At 43.9% G+C, this 22,880-nt stretch overlaps 1 protein-coding gene across 2 annotated transcripts in view; it reads right to left on the minus strand.

The window, feature by feature from the left end:
- JMY (junction mediating and regulatory protein, p53 cofactor) overlaps nt 1-22,880 on the minus strand; it is a 651,557-nt gene that overhangs the window by 255,724 nt on the left and 372,953 nt on the right. For both annotated transcript variants that reach the window (XM_069223266.1, XM_069223256.1), the window contains exon 7: nt 7,571-7,657. In XM_069223266.1, the coding sequence (XP_069079367.1) occupies nt 7,571-7,657 (87 nt within the window). The remainder of the gene's footprint in view (nt 1-7,570; nt 7,658-22,880) is intronic.

A 22,880-nucleotide genomic window follows, 5' to 3' on the forward strand; every position in this document is an offset into this window, starting at 1 on the left:
AGATCTTTCTGAGAAGCCCATTGATTGTCTATACCTCCCCACAGAAATATTTGACTGCTCTATCACAACTGAACCTGGGGCAAATGTTACATTGAGTCTACTCCCTCTCGGAATCGGAGGAGGATTTAAGGCAAAGTCTACAAGAAAAGATAACCCGGCCCACTTCAGCTGCCAAAGCCTAAGTGTTATTTGTACCTAAAATAAATCCACTGAACTGAGACTTTGCATTGGCTACAGGGGCTTGACAGAGTAACGTTAATGTATTAGTACCCCTTTGCACTTATCAAGGATATCAATAGAGTCTGTGAGAAGATTTAAGTTCTTCACTAAACTAGATCTATGTGGGAAGGATCTTTTATGAGACTACTGGAAAAATTCAGTCAGACCCCTATGGGCCATTTGAATACTGAGAAATAGCCTCTGAATTGAGTAACACACTAGCCATATTCCAACAACGTATAGACCAAGGGGGTCATTCCGACCTTGGCGGGCGGCTACTGCCGCCCGCCAGGCGGAAACCGCCATGCGGCCGCACTCACGCGGCCCCCATTCCGACATTCTCGCTGGGCCGGCGGGAATGAGGCCGCAACACAGGAGCCGGCTCCTAATGGAGCCGGCGGTGTTGCGGCCGTGCGACGGGTGCAGTTGCACCCGTCACGCTTTTCACTGTCTGCTATGCAGTCAGTTAAAAGCTGTCCGGGGCCCTGTTAGGGGGCCCCAGGACACCCCTTACCGCCAGCCTCTTCCTGGCGGTGCAAACCGCCAGAAACAGGCTGGCAGTAAGGGGGTCATAATCCCCAGGGCAGCGCTGCCCTGGCGGATTATCACCGCCGGGGCATAAACGGCGGGAAACCGCCGGCCCTGGCGGTGCGACCGCGGCGGTCAGAATAGGGAAGAAAGCACCGCCAGCCTGTTGGCGGTGCTTTCGTCATTTTTGCCCTGGCGGTCTTGGACCGCCAGGGTCAGAATGACCCCCCAAATCTTCTTCAAAAAGTTAAACCTGTTTATATCCATCTACCTGGATGCCATTTTGGTATTTTCCAAGGATACTTTGGCCGACGCCCTTCCTGAAGATATTCTGAGTCTTCACCTGCCTTTGGTCAAAACATTTCTCAAAACAATTTTGCAGTAGTACAATCTTTTGGGGAAAAATGTACACACTGGGTATTCTATGGTTATCAAAAGAGAATGGGAGGTTTTACATGGACCTGCCCGTAAACAGAGAACTGTGGGGGTCATTCTGACTTTGGCGGGTGGCGGAGGCCGCCCGCCAAATTCCCGCCGTCAGAATACCGCTGCGCGGTCAAAAGACCGCCGCGGTAATTCTGAGTTTCCCGCTGGGATGGCGGGCGATCGCCAGAAGGCCGCCCGCCAGCCCAGCGGGAAACCCCCTTCCATGAGGATGCCGGCTCCGAATGGAGCCGGCGGAGTGGAAGGGGTGCGACGACGGGTGCAGTTGCACCCGTCGCGATTTTCATTGTCTGCTTGGCAGATACTGAAAATCATAGTGGGGCCCTGTTAGGGGGCCCCACGACACCCGTTACCGCCATCCTGTTCCTGGCGGCGAAAACCGCCAGGAACAGGATGGCGGTAAGGGAGTCGGAATCCCCATGGCGGCGCTGCAAGCAGCGCCGCCGTGGAGGATTCCCTGGGGCAGCGGGAAACCGGCGGGACACCGCCGGTTTCCCGTTTCTGACCGCGGCGGTACCGCCGCGGTCAGAATGCCCATGGAAGCACCGCCAGCCTGTTGGCGGTGCTTCCGCGGTCGTTGGCCCTGGCGGTCGGTGACCGCCAGGGTCAGAATGACCCCCTGTATTCTTTAAAGGGAAAACACTATTTGTTCCTTTAAAGGAATTGAGAACTGAGGCACTCAAGGTGTGTGATGACCCGCTTACCCCCCATTGCTAATCATAGGGGAGTAAAGTCAACCGTGGAACTTAGACACAGAGTTTTTCTCACTCCCAACCTCCTGGGCTTCTTCAACCTTTAATACATTCTGTCTGACCACTGGCCCACTACCTGCACTGATTTCATTGCAGTCATAACCAAGTCTGAAGGGAACTGGGTTATCAAGTTGATAGTGTTTTTTTTCCAAACTGTATTTTACAGCTTTTAAAAAACGACCCTCAGCTGGAACTTTGGGACACCTTTTGTTTACAGGAAATTTTTCAATTACATACACTACCCTAATTTCTGATCTAAGGTCCCAATATAGTTTACGTTTTTGGAAGAACTTCTGTCAATCCCTTCAGATCAAGATAGCACTATCATCTGGGTATCAACTCCAAACCAACGGTCACACTGAACGTCTCAAGCAAGGTCTGGAGCGATATCTTTGATGCTTTTGTAATTCTACTCATAGTGACTGGTCTTCATAGTTACAATCTGCAGAATTCTCTTATAACTGTCCCATAAATCTGCCTTTCTTAGAAAAGGACATATACATTGCTGCAAAGTTAGCACTCAGGAATCCTGTGACTTTTACTCCTGTCCACATCACAATTATTTGGCTGAAAATCCGCACAACGAGGAGGCATCCAATGCTGAAATAACCTGGCTTACAGCAGGTACTAACCTTGCAACAGCCCTGGAGCGAAACCTCTGATGTTGAGGGCCCTGGGACGAAGGATCAGGTGTGGCGGAGCTTCTGAGTCTGCTCACATTGAGAGGCTAGTTTAGTGCTAGCGCCACGGCCTTGCAATTCTGTTTCTTTTGTTGCCACTTGAATCCCTTGTGTGATTGATGGGACAGGGGACGCTCTCTTACTCCATCAGCAGCAATTTCACAGAGAAGGTAATGCAAATATAAAGTTTAGGGAAAATATAATATGAGGCTTTCACCTGGCCATATGCAATGGTGAGTGTTCCCAAGATGACGCAATAGCAAAACATTTTTCTAGCTAAATGAGGTAGGAAAGAAAATGCAACTTCCCCTGTAAGCATCTATTTTCAGAGTGTACTGCGGCAGATTCACATGCTTAGCATACTCTGCCATATAGTGTTTGGTTCAGGTGATTGCAAGCTATTTGTCTTTGAAGAAAGGTGTCAAGTCATGAGAGGTATTGTGACTCCTCTTCTTGGAGTACACTGCGCATGAGCACCAACTCCATGTTAAACTGTTTTCGCACAACGGATGACCGAATGTATGGCATGTCAGCGTAAGTCTAATGTGTTAATCGCAATGTGTAATGAAAATACAAAAAAAGCAAAGGCTTCCGGGATGGAGGGGAGTGCATTTAAATTTACAGCACTACATGCTACGAACAGATGCTTACACAACAAGTAGAATTTTCTGTTCATAGCATGCATGGCTGTAGATACACATGCTTAGCACAGACTCAAAAGCAACGCCCTGCCGAACAGGTGGCCAGTGTGTGAATGATGCAGATGTATGAAAGAAGGTCATTAACACTGTCTGGTCCACTATGGCCTGTTGAAGGGCTAAGATGCCCACACAGTAGAGCTTGGTAAAGGTAGGTGGTGCTGACCAGGTGGCTGACTTACAAATATCTACTCCTGGATGTTTTCCTTGTCTAATATAGGTAAGAGAGGTAATGGACACTAGGAAGGCTACCTTTCAAGATAGAAATTGAAGGGGGCATGAATAGAGGTTCAAATGGTGGTCTCATGAGAATGTGGAAAACTACACCGAAAGTCCACACAAATGCTGGAGGTGCTCTCGGGACTATAACTCTTTTGAAACCCTCCATTAATGCTTTAATTGCCAAAATTTCAAAGAGGTATGAGCGTTTCCTATTCTGCATGTAGTGTGCAGATACAACTAAGATTAAACAGATAGGGGTGTAGACGAGGCATGTTTTTTTACAAATGTAAAACGTAGCCGATAGTATCCTGAACAGTAGGATTTAAAAGACTGGGCTTCTTAGAACACATAGTCGTGAATGAACCTTTTCCATTTTGCTATGTGACAAGACTCTGTTGTGAGCAGTCTGGTTTGCTTTAAAATGGACATATATTTTGGAGGAAGGTTGACATACCTGAATTCTAGGACCCCACATGCCAAGCTGCAAAGTTGAGCTGTCCGGGATGTACTTGACCTTGCATTGTGTGACAAAGGTTGGTCTGAGCGGGAGACTCTTGGGAGAGCTCACTGACATCTCCAGAAGAGTGGAGTACCATGGTTGTCTTGCTCAGGTTGGAGATACCAGTATAAGGGTTACTGGTGTTTGCCTCAACACTTAGGGAAGCAGCGAAAGAGTTTGAAAAGAGTAGGTAAATATCACTGAGCAATTCTTCAATATTATATTATACCATGGACTGTGGGTACAAAGTTTGGGCATTCTGTTTTTCTGAGATGGTGAGCAGGGCTAACTGTAGGATGTCTCGGCACTGGAAGCGATGTGTCCTGCTGAGCAGGTCTGCAAAGTCGTTCTCCACCCCCGAAAGATGTTCCACCATCAAGGTGAATGTTGTAGTGGAAGGCCCAATGCTAAATCCTCTGGATTAACAAGGCCAGCGGAGGGGAACGTGAACCACTCTACTTCTGTATGTAACACTTGGCTAGTCATGTTGTCTGCCTCAATGAGGACTACTTTGTGCTGAATAACTTGCAAGTTGGTTTTGAAAGGCTCATGATTCTCTCATGACTGGGGTAGGTGTTCCTTGAGATTGAATTCAATACTGACTCTTGAAAGGGTTGGATCTGTAGAGGGTGTAGATGGGACTTAATGGAGTTTATGATGAACCACAGGGCGTAGTGCTAGAAACTACAGTTTACTGCTGCTCTTGATCAGCCAATTGTTGAAGTAGGGAAAGATGTAAATGCCCTCCCTTCATGAATGCACTGTCACCACAGATATGCACTCCATAAACAACCTTGGAGCTGTGGTGATCCTAAAAGAAAGAACTTTGAATCGGTAGTGCGTCCACTTACCACAAAGAAAAGGTTTACTGAACAAGGTGGATGGGTATGTGGAAACAGGTGTCCTTTATATCAAGCGCAGTCATGAAATCGCCCTGTTTTGAAGGGGGGTGAGGGGAGTTGCCATCTGCTGCGTTGTAATGGCAAATGTATTGACAGGATGCAGCAGTTGAAGGACCTTAGATCGAGGATGAGCATGAGAGAGCAGTCCTTATTGGGGATAAGAAAGTAGAGAAAAAGGATAGATGCTGCTCCCTTGGTTTTGCAGTGAATCCCCTTTACAGTGAATTCTGCAGGAGGGAGTGCACTTCTTTCGGAAGGAGAGAAAGTGGTCTTTCTTGAGAGATTGTGTACAGAGCGGGATGTTGGAAGAGGTTGTGGGTAGTTGAGGGCAATAGCCATGTTGGACCACTAATGGGACCCACTTATTAGGTTTGATTTCCTCCTATCAAGAGAGGAAATCGCGTATCATCTCCCCTACAAGTGATGTGTGATGGGGAGAGGGGGAGGCGCAAGTCATTGTTTGGTGGTGACAGCTTCTTTGCTGGAACCACATTTCCCCCTAGAACTGCTGTTATCCCTATAGGAGCCTCTATTGTACCAAATGCAAGGTTTCTAGTGGAAAGACTGCTGCTGACTCTGATACGAGTACAGCTGTTTGGGCTACAGTGACTGGAAGAGGAGCGCTAGCGGCCAGTGTAGCCCATCAGATAATTAGGTGGCGTCTGCCCGTTGATGTATGCTGCATGAACTCTCAGGGTCACCAACCTCACTTTGAAAGGCCCCTTAAAATTATCTGGAGCAGATATTAACATGCCCCTAAACATGGGCAGGAATTGGACTGTGCGCTAGGATTTGAAGAGTATCTCCAACAGGAAGTCGCCCGCATCCTGGGTGACTTGCATGCCTACTTTGTGAAAAGTTGCAGCAATTTCAATCACCTCATGATAGGCCATAGTGTCATCAGGGGCTGGAGACCTCTGTGGGTAGCGGTTTAGACCAAAGTCACCTAGGGAATCAACATAATAGTCATCTCGGGATCATCAGTACTTGGCCTAAGGGCTGCCCATGAGGATCAAATGGGCAGTAGAAGCTGCCTGGCTTTGAATATCAAAGAGGAGGCCTGTCTGGTGGAGGCACTGGAGATGAAGTGCATTGGCATGGTGGCATTGGTGATGGAGGTAGAGGTGGGCTCTGTGGCTGAGAAGAGGAGTGGTGACTCTGGCCCTGCGTTTCTTTGGTGCTGGTTCAGAAGAGGAAACCTGGGAAGACTGCTCCTACTTAAGGCCAGTCTCTTCTTTCGAGAGAGACGTTCTAGAGGGACAGTTTTGTCATATTGTATCCAGTGGATAAAAAGGCACTTTTACCTGGTGTCCAGTTTTTGTCACAGCCTCTCGAGGATCAATGCCTTGACATTCCTCATCTCAGAACTTCAGCCAAGGCATCGGGGTCAGCTTTGGTGTCAAGTCAGATTTTGGCTTCAACAGGGTCTTATGTACCGGTGCAGATGAAGCATAGACTTCAGAGCTTGCTTCAGGTGGAACCAATGGCCTCAGGGTGGATTGGACTTAAAACTTTATGGAGGTCGACACCCTTTGGTAGAGGTGTGTTCAGCGACAAATCTTTTGGCCGGTGCTGACAGCAGCCCGTAGGCGGCGGGGGCCATAAGCTTGCCCCATTCTTTAGCACCCATGCTCGGGACTCAATGATCAAATCCCTTGAAAGCAGTGCTTTACCTCGACGAGGGACTTCTTTTGGGGTCCAGGCTTAGTGATACACGCTTTAGGGACAAAAGGTATAATCACTACTCTGGGTGTGGCCTCGGTGCGAGGGCCGGTCTTCGGGGCCAGGTAGTTGTCCTTCATCTCCTCGTGGTCAGACACGCTCAAGGGCACTGTCTCAGGCTTGAGTGTTGGCTGCATGAGCAGGAGACTCGACGGGTCAGCATTTTTCTGTTCTTCGATGTCGAGGAGAATCTTCTTCCCCAAAGATGTCTGGGATCTTTGAGGTGGTTTGCTTGTAGATCCTTCAGTGTGCCCGGAGCCGTTCCCTTCCATATCAGAGGGTCTTTTTGCATCTGAACGGGAGGTACCGTGCAGAGGAGGCTGTGTAATGGTCAGGGGAGAGGCACAAGTTAAACATCTCCTGGTGGTCCACCCACAAATATTTTAAATGACAGCAAACGCATTTCTGAAAGAGTGTCTGTTCCATCAATCATGCAGCATTCTCTGCTGAAGAAGCCTTCGGGGTGGTTGCCTGCCCCCGAGGGGCTCAATCCCTCGACTCCCCATGGTACTGATGACGTTCTTTGAGGTTGCCAAAGATGTTGAGGTATAAGGAAGACAAAAATACTGTGGCATACTCTAATCCAATGTGGTGGTATTGCACAGAGGCTGAATAGGGCCAACAAAATGTGCTCAAGGAAATGACTAACTTGAAGCCATTTGGTGCATGTTCGAACCCAGAGGAGGTAAAAGCAATCTTAGAGAATGACTCACCATGCACAATGTACACCAAGAGGTGAAGTCACACCATTCTTGTGACTCGACAGACTGCTTAGAAGAAAACCTTGCAAACGTCCCGGTCCAACACCAAAAGGTAGAAGTATGCTAACCATGTGTTTCTACAGCCATATGGGCTACAAACAATTCATTTTGAAGATTATTTCCACTAGAAGACTTTCACTTACTATCTGCACAGAATGATGCTTTCTGTACCCCTCATCACTCTGAAGACGCTGTTGAGTCTTTTCATTGTGTTTTGCAATGCATATGTCCTGCGGGTACACAAAATAAACAGTAAGACATTAACAATCAAGGGCTAGTTGGAATAGTACATAGAGCCAAAGCAAACATTTTCAATATGAAGCACAATATTCACTGAACAATTTGTACATCTTGGGGATTTCTTATGACCCTTGCTTTTCTTATGACCCTTGCTTTACTTATATTTTATCACATACTGTGGTGTGATAGTGTCCATTGCTTAGTAGTCTGCCTCTCAATATACTTGGGAGATGGGCTACTATGCGTTGTCACAAATGGTCTACTCATGTATATATAAAACTTTTTATTTGCAGATTACACATCACTGACTCACAGAGAATCTTCGACGATTAGGAAAAAAATTGAAATAAAAATGGCGTTACAATGGTACGGTCAGGCTCATGCAAAGCTTTCATCCAACAATTTAAAAGACATGTGATTTAGGCTTCTGTCATAGTCATGACTTAACACGCTATCATAGGTTTAAAGTTATGCAAGGTTCAATTCATCAGTTAATCAAGGCAAATTTATTTTCTGGGTACAAAATCTCTTGAATCACACTTCCATCTGTCAAACTGATAACTAAATGATAATCTGTAATTGGTGGTCAAAAATCCTTAAACAAAAGTCTGGTTCATGCTATATTAGGGGGGCAGCATTTTTCTCTGTAGGTTTAAACAAGAGCCATTTCCAAACCTCTAAACCAGTAAAACACCAGATGCTTAAGACCATTAATATCTTTTCTCTGCATTACCTTTAGCTTTATTTCGTAATTAAAAAAAAATTCCCTGGAGGTTTAAAAAAAGGGCAACTTGCGAACCTCTAAAGCCTTAGTACACCAGTGGCTTAAGAGCAGTATCTTTTCTCTGCATACCTTTAGATACATTTAGTAATTGAAGTGTTTTCCCATTTTTTGTTTTTTTAATTTCCTTACTGCATTTATAGTGTGACATATGACACAGTGAATAGTAAAGAGACGTGTGTCTCATACATTTGCAATTAACTTCAATACACAATGGTAAACATATGGGAAAGAAAACAAAACACAGGTAAAACAGCTCCATATACCTACATTGCAGAATTTAGTAAAAGTGTTGTACAACTCACAAGTACTCAGGAGACTGTCCCAAACCCATGTCAATTGGCTTTCATTCAGTATAGTGTTCTGCAACCTGGACTGAGTATCCATCTGGCTCATTCATATATACAGGCATGTAAAGTGTTTAAACTGGATATATGCTATCACCGATCACCATTACCTGCAACAGAGGAATCAAAGCTGATCCGGTGCATGCACCAGTAGAGTGGAGAGATTGACTAAAATGAGCTCCCATTGCGCCACAAGGGGATACTTACATAGCCCCAGTGCATCTTCACGCCGGACAGCCGTGTATTCCGCTCCCGCCCAAACAGAGAAGGAACGTGTCCATGCTTCATGTCGGTGGCTCAGGAGACCGCCATTTGCGGGTTATAAGGCGTTTGGCTACCATGAGCCCCCAAGTCCAAAAAGCGGGAGGTGGCATTCAGATTCTTACCCCTAGGAAACAAGCCCAGGATGCACATCTCCCATGTCAGTAGTAAGGGCTGGTCTACGCAATGCATTAAGTGTAATGGCTCAGAGTGGGGCACGACCACATCATATGCAGAAAGTCTGCTCGTAGGCTTTGACTTCGTGGGCAAGTGGCGTCTGTTTGGGCAAAATATCTGTTAATTTCTTCTGGTGTAAGATAGGCTCATTGAGTAACATAATATTGGATGAGTCGAAATTGCATATTACGCAGGACATACGTGGGAGTTTCCAATATGGTTATCCATTCCTTGTCTGTAAAAGGCCTCCCCCGTCACCCTCACAACGCGCCCGGAGAGCCACAAGTGGTCTGGATGTATAAAGCCGTAGAGAATCCATTATCCAGTGTACTATATGCCTTCCTTTTCCAAAGACATACATATACTGCAGCGTGTAGTGTGTCTGGGGTTCCACCTTGATGTCGCCCCATGCATGCTGCAAGGCCTGCCTGATGGAGCCACACAGAAGAAAAGTGCCTGGACCCAGTCCAGCAGTCTCCCTCAGTGTCTCATGGGTATTGAGAGTACCATCTATGTAAACATCTCCTAGGGTGTAGTCAGCGAGTTCTTCAGCCGATGTGACATACGCACCACAGGGTGTCCCTAAGAGTGGTATGGCTGGTGCGTAGGGAATAACATCCCTTGTGAGGTAGCAGCATCTACGAAAGCAACGATAGGCTAATATCAGCAATAGGGGCGCCGGAACTGCAGACTTAACACAGGGATGAAATGAATTAAGTAGTTTACACGGTGACCATGCTGGGAGATCAGTGGTTGTGTCCGCTAGCTGTCTGGAAGAGAACCAACGGGCCACCCATGGTAGCTGCGCAGTCAAGTAATAGTGCTCCAAATTCGGCAGTGATAGACCTCCCAAGGTTAGTGGACCTTAAAGCTTAGAGAGGGCTACTCTACAGTGGGATGTATTCCAAATTAAATTACGCACATCTCGCTCCATGGATCGGAAGAAGTATGCTGGTATGTATAGAGGTAGATTCACAAAATAATACAATAGTCTAGGCAGCACTATCATCTGAACAAGGGTCTTCCTGCCAATGACTGTCAGTGGTAACGTCTTCCAGAATGTCATTTGACGGCGTAAGCCTGACACAGCACTCGGCAGGTTCCCATCAAACATATCAGATTCAGTGTGGTATACCGGGATGCCAAGGTATCTAAATGTGTTGGGTTGCCATGTGAGGCCAGGTGCTATTGGAGTGAGGCCCAGATTAGACACAGTGGGCGTCAATGGGAAAACACAGAACTTGGCCCAGTTTACTTGCAAGCCAGACAGCTTTGCGTGAGTGTTGAACAATGGTATTAAATCGCCAGGAAAGTCCATTAGGTCTCCAATATACACTAGAAGGTCATCCGCATTCAAATAAACCACATGATTCCCATCCCTCTGCGGTATTCCCCAGGACTGTCCTGCTCGGCGCAGAGCAGCTGCCAATGGCTCCACCGTAAAGGCAAATAGCAGGGGAGAATTGAAGTGTTTTCCCATGCTTACGAAGGACAGTTCTATTGTGCTTTGCAAGATGACTGAACTACACTAACCATGACTAGACAAGTACACCAGGAAGCATCATTTAGACTGTAAAAATAACATTTTCATTGATACCCTGTCTTAGTGAGCTCAAAAGACCATTCTGAAGGCCTCAAATCTAAAATAATGCTTCAAGGCAAAGACTCTTCACCTCAGTTGATTTCCTATTTTTCGGAGTATATGTTAAATCTCAGTAAATGTCTAAATAAACTAATCTATGCACGTCTGTGCCATTTGTAAAAATTGTAAAAAACCACTGGCCTTATTATAACAAATAATTTTGTGTCAAAAACTACCATTTTCAATGCACTTCCTGTTCATTATTATGTGTTTGTGAGGATTAGGAGGCTCAGTCCCAAAACAAACACTTAATGAACACTTATTATTTTTGCTGAATTATATACACACAAAATGCAAAGCTGAAGCCCTCACAATATGAACAAGTTACAACACGTAAAGTGCAATTACATAATAACAGATTTGAAAACTAATAAATAACAGTAATTTGAGATTTAGCTCTTTCCTCGTTTTAAGGGTAATGTGGTAGATAATCTCATCTGTAAGATTATTTACAACATTTCTAATTTCATCAGTCACATCAAGGAGGCTGTCATGAGCATTGCATTTTGTGTGTGAGTTATGGTTTGCATGGGTGTTATGCGAGTTATGAACTGCAGTCCTGACCATATTTTGCCAATTTGAGCGTTTTCTCTGTTTTTATTTGTAATCAAAACTGCACATAAACTGTTTTTCCAGTCAAAGTCCACGTTTTATTTTAAAACTTGTATTTAGGAATTATAAACAAACCTACCCACAATTTCATTTTAACCTTTGTTTTTTTAGTGAATCAAAGGGCATCTGCTGTGTGTGTTCTTCCACACGCACGGCAATGAATATCATACTTTAAACTAACAAAACTACATAAATTCACCACTTGTATTTATCGCAACCAGGCCTCGAAAAATCTACTCACCAGGGTGAGTCAGATTTGATCAGGTTGAGCTTTTTTAGCACCTACTTGTGAACTTAAAGTGGAAGGAACAGGTGCTCTGCTCAATCAGAAAGTGAATTAGCAATAAAAATGCTTTTAGAACTTATTTTAATCTTTACACATTTGCTATCTGTTCAAGGACACAGGTTGAATATCAATTTACCTAATCGTTTCTTATCTTATCCTGGAAAATGCTGTTTATATTTCCTTCTCTTATTATAGTTACAGGGTTTTGTCAAATGAGCTGACACAACATTTAAACAACTTGTAAATGAATAGTACAAGTATTTCAAACTATATCAGGAATTACGAAAGCTGTTTTTTTTGCAATTCAGAAGCGTGATGCAAATATTTTAATAGGAGCAAAACAAATAAGAATACTTTACTTGGTAATGTGCAAATGACAAATATTTGCTGAAAATTGATTTCCAAACATGATACAGTACATAGTTTTCTCAGTAAAACCAAGTCAGTGGAAAATGTTGTGGCCATTTCCATGGAAAATCTGCTGACTATAAATAAGTGTGCTACCACCTCATGCTTCGGGTATGTAGTTATTAAACGTGATAGATTTTAAACATGATTTGAGAAACATTCCTGCCCCCACACTGATGTCAATGTGGTTAATGAACTAAGAGGCAAGTAAAAGGTCATATATGTGGCTAGATTTGTACTATATATGGAGCAAACGTTTAGTCTACTAAATCAAACAAAAGTATTTTTTTTGTACAGCAGACATGCTGAACTTGCGCATTTGAAGGTGCTCTCCTATGTGATGAAGAAGAAATTGGGGCTCTGTGAGTTAAAATATTCGCCCAGGATCACAACTTATTATAATTAGGTTTGGTAGATTATTAAAGGCACAAGATCTGAAGGTCTAGTAACATATGGTGGGGCTTGTATCAAGCAACTAATACTTGCGTCCTTGCCAGGCACTATTGATTAACTCACATATCACTTATGCCATGTTATACAACAACATTGCAACATCCGAAAGTAAATGTATAACAATAAATACATATGTACAAATAAATATTGCAACGACTTCAGGCTTCCGGAGAGGAGGGAGTGTGCATGTGAATCTGCAGCACTTCATGCCACAAACAGATGTACACTGGCTAAGTGACATTTTCCGTTCGGTGGCATGTGTAGCCGCAGATACACATGCTATGCATAGACTAAAAAGCAGTCCTTCTCCCACAACAGCGGTGGCTTGCCTGTAGGAGTTGAAGTAGTTTGAAATAAAGTTTTAAATACAGCTTGACCAACATATGCCTGTTTTGAAAATACATTCACACAGTAATGTTTAGTAAATGTATGTGGAGTGGACCATGTGGCAGCTTTACATATGTCTGCCATTGGTATATTACCTTAAGAAAGCCATAGTAGCACCCTTTTACCTAGTAGAATGTGCCTTAGGTTTTATTAAAAGTTGTCTTTTTGCTTTAATGTAACATGTTTGGATGCATTTAACAATCCATCTAGCTAATCCTTGTTAAGAGATGGAATTTCCTTTATGTGGTAGCTGAAAAGCAACGAAAAGCTGTTTAGTTTTCCTAAACTCTTTTGTTCTATCAACATAGTACATTAGAGCTCTTTTAAGGTCAAGAGTATGAAGAGCTCTTTCAGCAGTTGAGTCTGGCTGTGGGTAGAAGACTGGCAATTCCACTGTTTGGTTAATGTGAAAAGGAGAAACTACTTTTGGCAAACAATTTGGATTAGTCCTAAGTACTACTTTATGTTTGTGTACCTGGAAAAAAGGTTCCTTCAGATTGAATGCTTGTATTTCACTAACTCTTCTTAATGAAGTAACTGCTACTAAGAAAGTAACATTCCAAGCCAGAAATTGAATATCACACAAAAGCATGGGCTCAAATGGTGGTCCCATTAGTCTTGTGAGTACAATATTTAGATTCCAAGCAGGAACGGGTGGGGTTCTTGGTGGAATAATATGTTTTAGTCCTTCCATAAAGGCTTTAATAACAGGAACTCTAAAGAGAGAGGTATGTTGTATAGTTTGTAAGTATGCTGATATGGCAGTGAGATTAATTTTGATAGAGGAGAAAGCTAAATTTGCTTTTTGTAAATTAAGTAGGTAGCATACAATATCTTGTATTGCTGATTTAAGTGGGTCTATAGGTTGAGGTTGACAGTAGTAAACAAAAAGTTTCCACTTGTTAGCACAGCATTGTCTAGTTGTAGGTCTTCATGCTTGTTTCAGAACTTCCATACATTCTACCAGAAGTTTTAAGTATCCAAATTCTATGACTTCAGGAGCCAAATCGCTAAATTGAGAACACTGGGATGGGGATGCCTGATCTGACCTTTGTTTTGTGTTAACAAATCTGGTCTGTTTGGAAGTTTACAATGAGCTACTACTGACAGATCTAGGAGTGTTGGGTACTAATGTTGCTGTGCCCACGTGGGGGCTATGAGTATCATGGTGAGAGAGGTGTGACACAGTTTGTTGACCAGAAATGGAATTAGTGGGAGAGGGGGAAAAGCATAAGCAAATATGCCTGACCAATTGATCCATAGAGCATTGCCCTTAGACAGAGGGTGTGGGTGCCTGGATGCGAAGTTTTGGCATTTTTCGTTTTTGCTTGTTGCAAATAGGTCATTTCTCGTGTTCCCCACATTTGAAAGTACTGCTGAAATACCTGAGAGTGAATATCCCATTCCTGTATCTGTTGGTGAGTCCTGCTGTGTCCTGCTTAGTAGGTCCACTAGCTGATTGTGTATCCCTGGGATGTATTCTGCTAGCAAGTAAATGTGATTGTGAATTGCCCATATCCAAGTTGTTTGGGCTAGAATGGACAGTTGAGATGAATGTGTTCCCCCTTGTTTCGTCAGATAATACATTGTTGTCATATTGTCTGTTTTTATCAAGACAGTTGTGTGGCTGAGAAGGTGTTGAAAAGCTTTTAGGGCAAGGAATACAGCTAACAATTGTAAATGGTTATGTGATAAGGTAACTGTATTGAATTCCATTCCCCTTGTATGGTAAGGTTGTTGAGGTGAGCTCCCCAACCTATCATTGATGCATCTGTTGTTATTGTGGTCTGAGACACAGGGTCCTGAAATGACCGCCCCTTTATTAAATTGTTTTGATTCCACCATTGAAGAGATTTGTGTGTTTGGCGGTCTAACAACACTAGATTCTGCAATGGAAACTGTGCTTGAGACCATTGCTGTGAGAGGGACTGCTGTAGTGTTCTCATGTTTAATCTTGCATGTGGTACTATTGCTATGCAGGATGCCATCATTCCCAATAGTTTCATGTTAAACCTTACAGTGTAATGTTGATTTGGCTGTATCTGTGATATGAGGTTTTGAAATGCTTGTATTTGGATAGGCTAAGGCTTTCTGGGTATTGGGAATAGCACCTAAGTAAGGATGAACCTGTGCTGGTAGAAGATGAGATTTTTGGTAATTGATTGTGAAGCCTAATGTGTGTAGGGTTTCTAATGAGTATTGAGTGTGTTGCTGACATTGTATAGTACTGCTTGATTTTATTAGCCAGTTGTCTAGATAAGGAAAGACATGTATGTGTTGTCTTCTTAGGTAAGCTGCTACTACCGCTAGACATTTTGTGAAAACCCTTGGAGCTTTTGTTATGCCGAATGGAAGAACTTTGAATTGGTAGTGGTTTCCCGCTATCATAAATCTTAGGTATTTCCGATGAGCTGGATGTATGGGGATATGAAAATATGCATCTTTGAGATCAAATGAAGTCATGTAATCTTGTTTCTGTAGTAGTGGAGTGACGTCCTGCAGAGTTACCATGTGACAGGATATATAGATTTAGTGGTCTGAGATCCAGAATGGGTCTGAGAGTACCATCCTTTTTGGGAATGAGGAAGTATAGTGAATATACCCCTGTTCCGTGTTGAGATTTTGGAACCAATGCTATTGCTTCTTTTTGCAGTTGCGATTGTACCTCTTGTTGTAACAGAATGTTGTGTTCTGGGGACAACCTGTGATAACTAGGGGGAATGTTTGGAGGAGTAGCAATGAGCTATAGGCAGTAACCATTGCAGATAATTGAAAGTACCCATTGGTCTGTGGTGATATTTTGCCACTGGGAGTGGAATTGCTAGAGTCTGCACTCCACAGGAGACGTGTGGGGTTGTGATATACTGTGGAAGTCACTGTTTTGATGGAGTGGTGACACTCTTTGAGGCTTGAAATTTGCCTCTGGCTTTGAAGTGTTGACCTCTATAAGAGCCTCTAAATGCTCCTCTTTGGTATTGTTGTTGGCCTTGTTTAGGTTGGGAGGTGGAATCATCTGCAGATTGGGGCTTCAAACCGCCTCTAAATTGTTGTTTACGAAAGGAGCCTCTATAAGGTGTAGTGTATAGAGCTCCCATAGCCTTTGCAGTGTCAGAATCTTTCCTGAGCTTTTCAATTGTGTTGTCAACCTCAGGACCAAATAGGTGTTTTTTATTAAATGGCATATTGAACACTGCTTGTTGGATTTCTGGTTTGAAACCAGAAGATCTTAACCATGCATGCCTACATATAGTTATGACAGTATTTATGCTTCTAGCTGCTGTATCGGCAGCATCGAGAGCAGATCTTATTTGGTTGTTGCTTATTGCCTGACCTTCTTCAACAATTTATTGGGCCCTTTTTTGATGTTCTTTTGGCAGGTATTGTAACAATTCCTGTATTTCATCCCAGTGTGCCCTGTCATATCTCGCTAGTAGGGCTTGTGAAATGGCAATGCGCCTATGGTTAGCTGCCTGTGTAGCCACACTTTTACCAGCATCAAATTTCCTGCTTTCTTTGTCAGGGAGAGGGGCATCCCCTGAAGACTGGCTATTATCCCTTTCCCTAGCAGCACAGCACAGAGTCTGGTGGTACCTGTTGCGTGATATAATCTGGGTCTGTTGGTGCAGGCTTGTATTTTTTGTCTATTCATGGTGTTACAATTCTTGCCTTAACAGGTTCTTTAAATATGTCTGCATGTCTGAGTATGCCTGGCAAGATTGGCAAGCACTATTATTGTGAGTGGGTGGAGGACAATGTATTGAAAAGAAAATCCTCTTCCAAAGGCTCACTATGCATCTGTACCCCAAGGTATGCAGCTGCTCTTGCAAGGACCTGTGTACATGCTGTGCTATCCTCTGGTGGCGAAGGTTTGGAAGGATAGAGGTCTGGGTCATTTAGTGGTATGGGATCATGATCATACAAATCCCATGGGTCAACTGTACCACCATGCAAATATGTATGGGAATGTGTTGGTGAAGGCGATGGTGGTGGGTTAGGAGGTGGAGGTGAGAAAAAGTTGTGGAGAAATTTGTAAAGGTAATGGTTTCTCCTTCCGTTTAAAGATTTTTGCTGGTGGTGGAGCAGTATCAAGATTTTCCTGAAATGCCAATTTTCTTTTGTGGAGGAGGTGAAGCAATGATCCTCCCAGTCTCTTTTTGGATATATAACCTTGTTTTTTTGGCGTCCATGACTTCAAGTATAAGCTGAATATCTGAATCTTCAGAAATATATTCTGATGTTTTAGGTAATTTAGAGGATGTATCATCGAATGTCTTTGACTTGTGCTTTAATCGGCTCAAAAGTCCTTGTTCCTCTGCATAAGAAGATTTTTTTGCCTCCGAAGTGGATAACTTTTTCAGTCCCGAAGAAACAGCTTGTGGTTTCGGCTCCGAAGCTGGACGTCGAACTTTCTACTCCGAAGAGTGTGGACACAGGCTCGGCTCGGATGTGGAGCTTTTAATCGATTTGCTCGACTCCGGCATCGAAACGGGTGTGGCCTTTTTCGGCGCCAAACCTAAAGGTCAGCCGCCGCCGATTTTCGGGAACCATGGCTCTCTGGCAGTGGTGCACCCAAGGCCTTAATTGGTCTCTTGGAAGTGGGTGTGGGGGCAGTCATACTCACATGCTGAGCCGCAGTGATTGGTTAGCTATCTTCGTCCGAGTCTGCTTCTGAGTCGGTGTCCTAGATGGAAACTGACGTCTGTGCCTGTTCTTCTTCTACCGTATCGATGTACTCTGTATTTTTCGACGCCACATCAACTCTTCTCACTCTCTGGTCACGCAGTGTCTTTTTCAACCGGAACGACCAACAAGCTTCACAGTCCTCCTCTCGATGCTCAGGAGAGAGACCGAGATTACATATCAAGTGTTGATCTACATACGGGAATTTTGCGTGGCATCGAGGACAGAATCGGAATGGTGTCCGATCCATCAGACTCTGACATGGTAGGCTTGTACAGGACCGAGTTGGGCACACGTGCCCCAAAAGGGTGTTTTCTGGTTTTCGACTGTACTATTGGTTCGATAATAGATGGAAACGCGATTGAAACAACACCGACGGTGAAATAGAGTTATTATAAAGTTTCCGAATCTAAGGTCTCGGAGGCAGAGGAAACATGTCCGAACCCAACAGCGGAAAGAAAATAATCTAACAATGGACTCGATGCCCATGCGCACTATCACCGAGAGGATGAGTCACTCGATCTTGTGACTCGAAAAAGCTTCTTCGAAGAAAAACAACTTGTAACACTCGAGCCCATCACTAGATGGTGGACTTATGCAGAGCATGTGTATCTGCAGCTACACATGCCATCGAACATATATATACACAAACATACACATATGGAAAATGTTATTAGCCCCGTAAGCATCTGTGCATAGCATGTAGTGCTATAGATTCCGATGCTGTGCATACTCCTGCCATCTAGTGTTGAGCTCAGACATGTGCAAGTTGCTTTTCTTCAAAGAAATCTTTTGAATCACGAGGTGTAGTGACCACCTCTTACTGGCACCATGCATGGGCATCGGCTACATTATTAAGATTGTTTTTCCTGCCCGAATGGTGAGGGTGTCGATGGAACACAAAGATACAGGAAAGATGCCCATGCAAAGGAACAGTACAGGTAAAGCTAAAAAAAAAATAAAAGGAATGTCTGCAACCCCGAAAGGCTTCTGGGAAGGAGGATGGGCACAAGCAATGAATGGAGGGTTACAGGGTAACATTTTCCATGTGTGGCATTTGTAGCTTTAGATAGACATGCTGTGCCATAGAACATAAAGCAGTCCTCCCTTAAAGCAGTGACTAGCCCAGGGATATTGCAGAAGACGTACAAAATGTGCGTAAGACAGCCTGGCGGACTGTAGCTTTTTGACGGGATAAAACATCAATACTGTGATGTTTTATAAAAGCATGGGGAGCAGACCAAGTAGCTACCTTACAGATATCAGATATCAGACACAAGAATATTATCCAAGAAAGTCATAGAAGCTATTTTTTTTTTTTTTTAAACAGGTTAAGGAGGTCTTGGAGGAACAAGAAATGAAAATGTCACTTACCCAGTGTACATCTGTTCGTGGCATCAGTCGCAGTAGATTCGCATGTTCTGCAATAGCTCGCCATCTGGTGTTGGGCCGGAGTGTTACAAGTTGTTTTTCTTCGAAGAAGTCTTTCGAGTCACGGGACCGAGTGACTCCTCCTTTTGTCTCCATTGCGCATGGGCGTCGACTCCATCTTCGATTGTTTTTCCCCGCAGAGGGTGAGGTAGGAGTTGAATTGTAGTAATAGTGCCCATGCAATGGAGTGAGTAAGTATGCACCTATTTAAGGTTGAGATGATACATATATAAATAATTGAAGGTAACTTCCAAACTGCTACAGGCTCCCGGGGAGGCGGGTGGGCACATGCAAATCTACTGCGACTGATGCCACGAACAGATGTACACTGGGTAAGTGACATTTTCAGTTCGATGGCATCTGTCGCTGTAGATACGCATGTTCTGCATAGACTAGTAAGCAGTTATTTCCCCAAAAGGCGGTGGATCAGCCTGTAGGAGTGGAAGTAGTCTGAAATAATGTTCTTAATACGGCTTGACCTACTGTGGCTTGTTGTGCGGATAACACGTCTACACAGTAGTGCTTGGTGAATGTGTGAGGCGTAGACCATGTGGCTGCCTTACATATTTCTTGCATTGGGATGTTTCCTAGAAAGGCCATGGTAGCACCTTTCTTTCTGGTTGAGTGTGCCCTTGGTGTAATGGGCAGCTGTCGTTTAGCTTTAAGGTAGCAGATTTGGATGCATTTAACTATCCATCTGGCTATACCTTGTTTTGAAATTGGGTTTCCTGCATGAGGTTTTTGAAATGCAATAAAGAGTTGTTTAGTCTTTCTGATGTTTTTTGTTCTGTCAATGTAATACATCAATGCTCTTTTGACATCTAATGTATGTAGTGCCCTTTCAGCTACGGAATCTGGCTGTGGGAAGAACACTGGAAGTTCCACTGTTTGATTTAGATGGAACGGTGAAATAACCTTTGGCAAAAATTTAGGATTGGTCCTTAGGACGACTTTATTTTTGTGTAGTTGTATAAAAGGTTCCTGTATTGTAAACGCCTGAATCTCGCTTACTCTTCTTAGGGAAGTAATGGCGATGAGAAATGCCACCTTCCAGGTTAGGAACTGTATGTCGCAGGAGTGCATGGGTTCAAAAGGTGGACCCATAAGTCTAGTTAGGACAACATTTAGGTTCCATGAAGGAACAGGTGGTGTTCTTTGTGGTATAATTCTCCTAAGGCCCTCCATGAATGCTTTAATGACTGGTATCTTATATAGGGAAGTTGAATAGGTAGTCTGCAGGTATGCAGATATTGCTGCAAGGTGTATTTTAATGGAAGAGAAAGCTAGGTTAGATTTTTGTAAGTGAAGCAAGTAACCCACTACATGTTCTGGAGTTGTGTGTAATGGTTGTATTTGATTAATATGGCAGTAGCAAACAAACCTCTTCCATTTACTTGCATAGCAGTGCCTGGTGGATGGCCTTCTGGCTTGTTTTATGACTTCCATACATTCTTGGGTAAGTTGTAAGTGCCCGAATTCTAGGATTTCAGGAGCCAGATTGCTAGATTCAGCGATGCTGGATCTGGGTGTCTGATCTTTTGGTTGTGCTGTGTCAACAGATCTGGCCTGTTGGGCAATTTGATGCAGGGTACCACTGATAGGTCTAGCAGCGTTGTGTACCAGGGTTGCCTTGCCCAAGTTGGTGCTATCAATATGAGTTTGAGTTTGCTTTGACTGAGTTTGTTTACCAGGTAAGGAAGGAGAGGGAGAGGAGGAAAAGCGTAAGCAAATATCCCTGACCAGTTCATCCATAGGGCATTGCCTTGGGATTGTTCGTGTGGGTATCTGGATGCGAAGTTTTGGCATTTTGCGTTCTCCCTTGTCGCAAACAAGTCTATCTGAGGTGTTCCCCAGAGTTTGAAATAAGTGTTCAGAATTTGGGGGTGAATTTCCCATTCGTGGACCTGTTGGTGATCTCGAGAGAGATTGTCTGCGAGTTGATTTTGGATCCCTGGTATAAACTGTGCTATTAGGCGAATTTGGTTGTGAATTGCCCAATGCCAAATCTTTTGTGCTAGCAGGCTTAACTGCGTGGAGTGCGTCCCCCCCTGCTTGTTTAGATAATACATTGTTGTCATGTTGTCTGTTTTGACGAGAATGTATTTGTGAACTATTATTGGTTGGAAAGCTTTTAGTGCTTGAAAAACTGCTAGAAGTTCTAGGTGATTGATATGCAGTTTTGTTTGATGTACGTTCCATTGTCCTTGTATGCTGTGTTGATCGAGGTGTGCTCCCCACCCTGTCATGGAAGCATCTGTTGTTATTACGTATTGTGGCACTGGGTCCTGGAAAGGCCGCCCTTTGTTTAAATTTATGTTGTTCCACCACAGAAGCGAGAGGTAAGTTTGGCGGTCTATTAACACCAGATCTAGAAGGTGACCCTGTGCTTGAGACCACTGTGATGCTAGGCATTGTTGTAAGGGCCTCATGTGCAGTCTTGCGTTTGGGACAATGGCTATGCATGAAGACATCATGCCTAGGAGTTGTAATACCATCTTTGCTTGTATCTTTTGTGTTGGATACATGCGTTGTATGATGGTGTTGAAATTTAGAATTCTTTGTGGACTTGGAGTGGCTACTCCCTTTGATGTGTCTATTATGGCTCCTAGGTATTGTTGTACCTTGCGCGGCAGAATGTTGGATTTTGTAAAGTTGACGGTGAACCCGAGTTTGAAGAGGGTTTGTATGATCTGATTTGTGTGATTTGAGCACTCTATGAACGAATGGGCCTTGATTAGCCAGTCGTCCAAATATGGGAACACATGTATTTGCTGCCTTCTTATGTGTGCAGCGACTACCGCTAGGCATTTGGTAAAGACTCTTGGTGCGGTTGTTAATCCGAAAGGCAGTACCTTGAATTGGTAATGTATTCCTTTGAATACAAACCTTAGGTATTTCCTGTGCGATGGGTGTATTGGTATATGGAAATAAGCGTCCTTGAGGTCTAAAGTTGCCATGTAGTCGTGTAGTTTTAGCAATGGCAATACTTCTTGTAGTGTGACCATGTGGAAGTGGTCCGATTTGATGAAAGTGTTCACTACCCTGAGGTCTAGGATTGGTCTCAGCGTTTTGTCCTTCTTTGGTATCAGAAAGTACAGTGAGTAAACTCCTGTGTTTATTTGTGTGTTTGGCACTAATTCGATTGCATTCTTTTGCAATAGTGCCTGCACTTCTATCTCCAGGAGATTGGAGTGGTGTGTTGTTAAATTTTGTGCTTTTGGTGGTATGTTTGGAGGGAATTGTAGAAATTCTATGCAATAACCATGCTGGATAATTGCTAGAACCCAAGTGTCTGTAGTGATTTCCTCCCACGCTTTGTAATAATGACCTATTCTTCCCCCCACTGGTGTTGTGTGGAGGGGGTGAGTGACATGTGAGTCACTGTTTAGTAGTAGGGGTTTTGGGGCTTTGAAACCTTCCTCTATTTCTAGGGAATTGCCCTCCTCTATATTGTCCCCGAAAACCTCCTCTATACTGTCCCTGGTAACTGGACGGTGTTGCTTGTGAGGTGCTGGCTTGTGTGCTCTGACCCCGAAACCCCCCTCGAAAGGGCGTTTTACGGAATGTGCTGTAATTCCCTCTGCTCTGCGGGGAGTAGAGTGCGCCCATGGCTTTGGCAGTGTCCGTATCTTTTTTGAGTTTCTCAATCGCTGTGTCCACTTCTGGACTGAACAGTTCTTTTTCATTAAAAGGCATATTGAGAACTGCTTGTTGAATCTCTGGTTTAAATCCAGACGTTCGGAGCCAT

This window comes from Pleurodeles waltl, chromosome 1_1 (assembly GCF_031143425.1).
Source record: "Pleurodeles waltl isolate 20211129_DDA chromosome 1_1, aPleWal1.hap1.20221129, whole genome shotgun sequence".
Classification (NCBI taxonomy): domain Eukaryota; kingdom Metazoa; phylum Chordata; class Amphibia; order Caudata; family Salamandridae; genus Pleurodeles; species Pleurodeles waltl.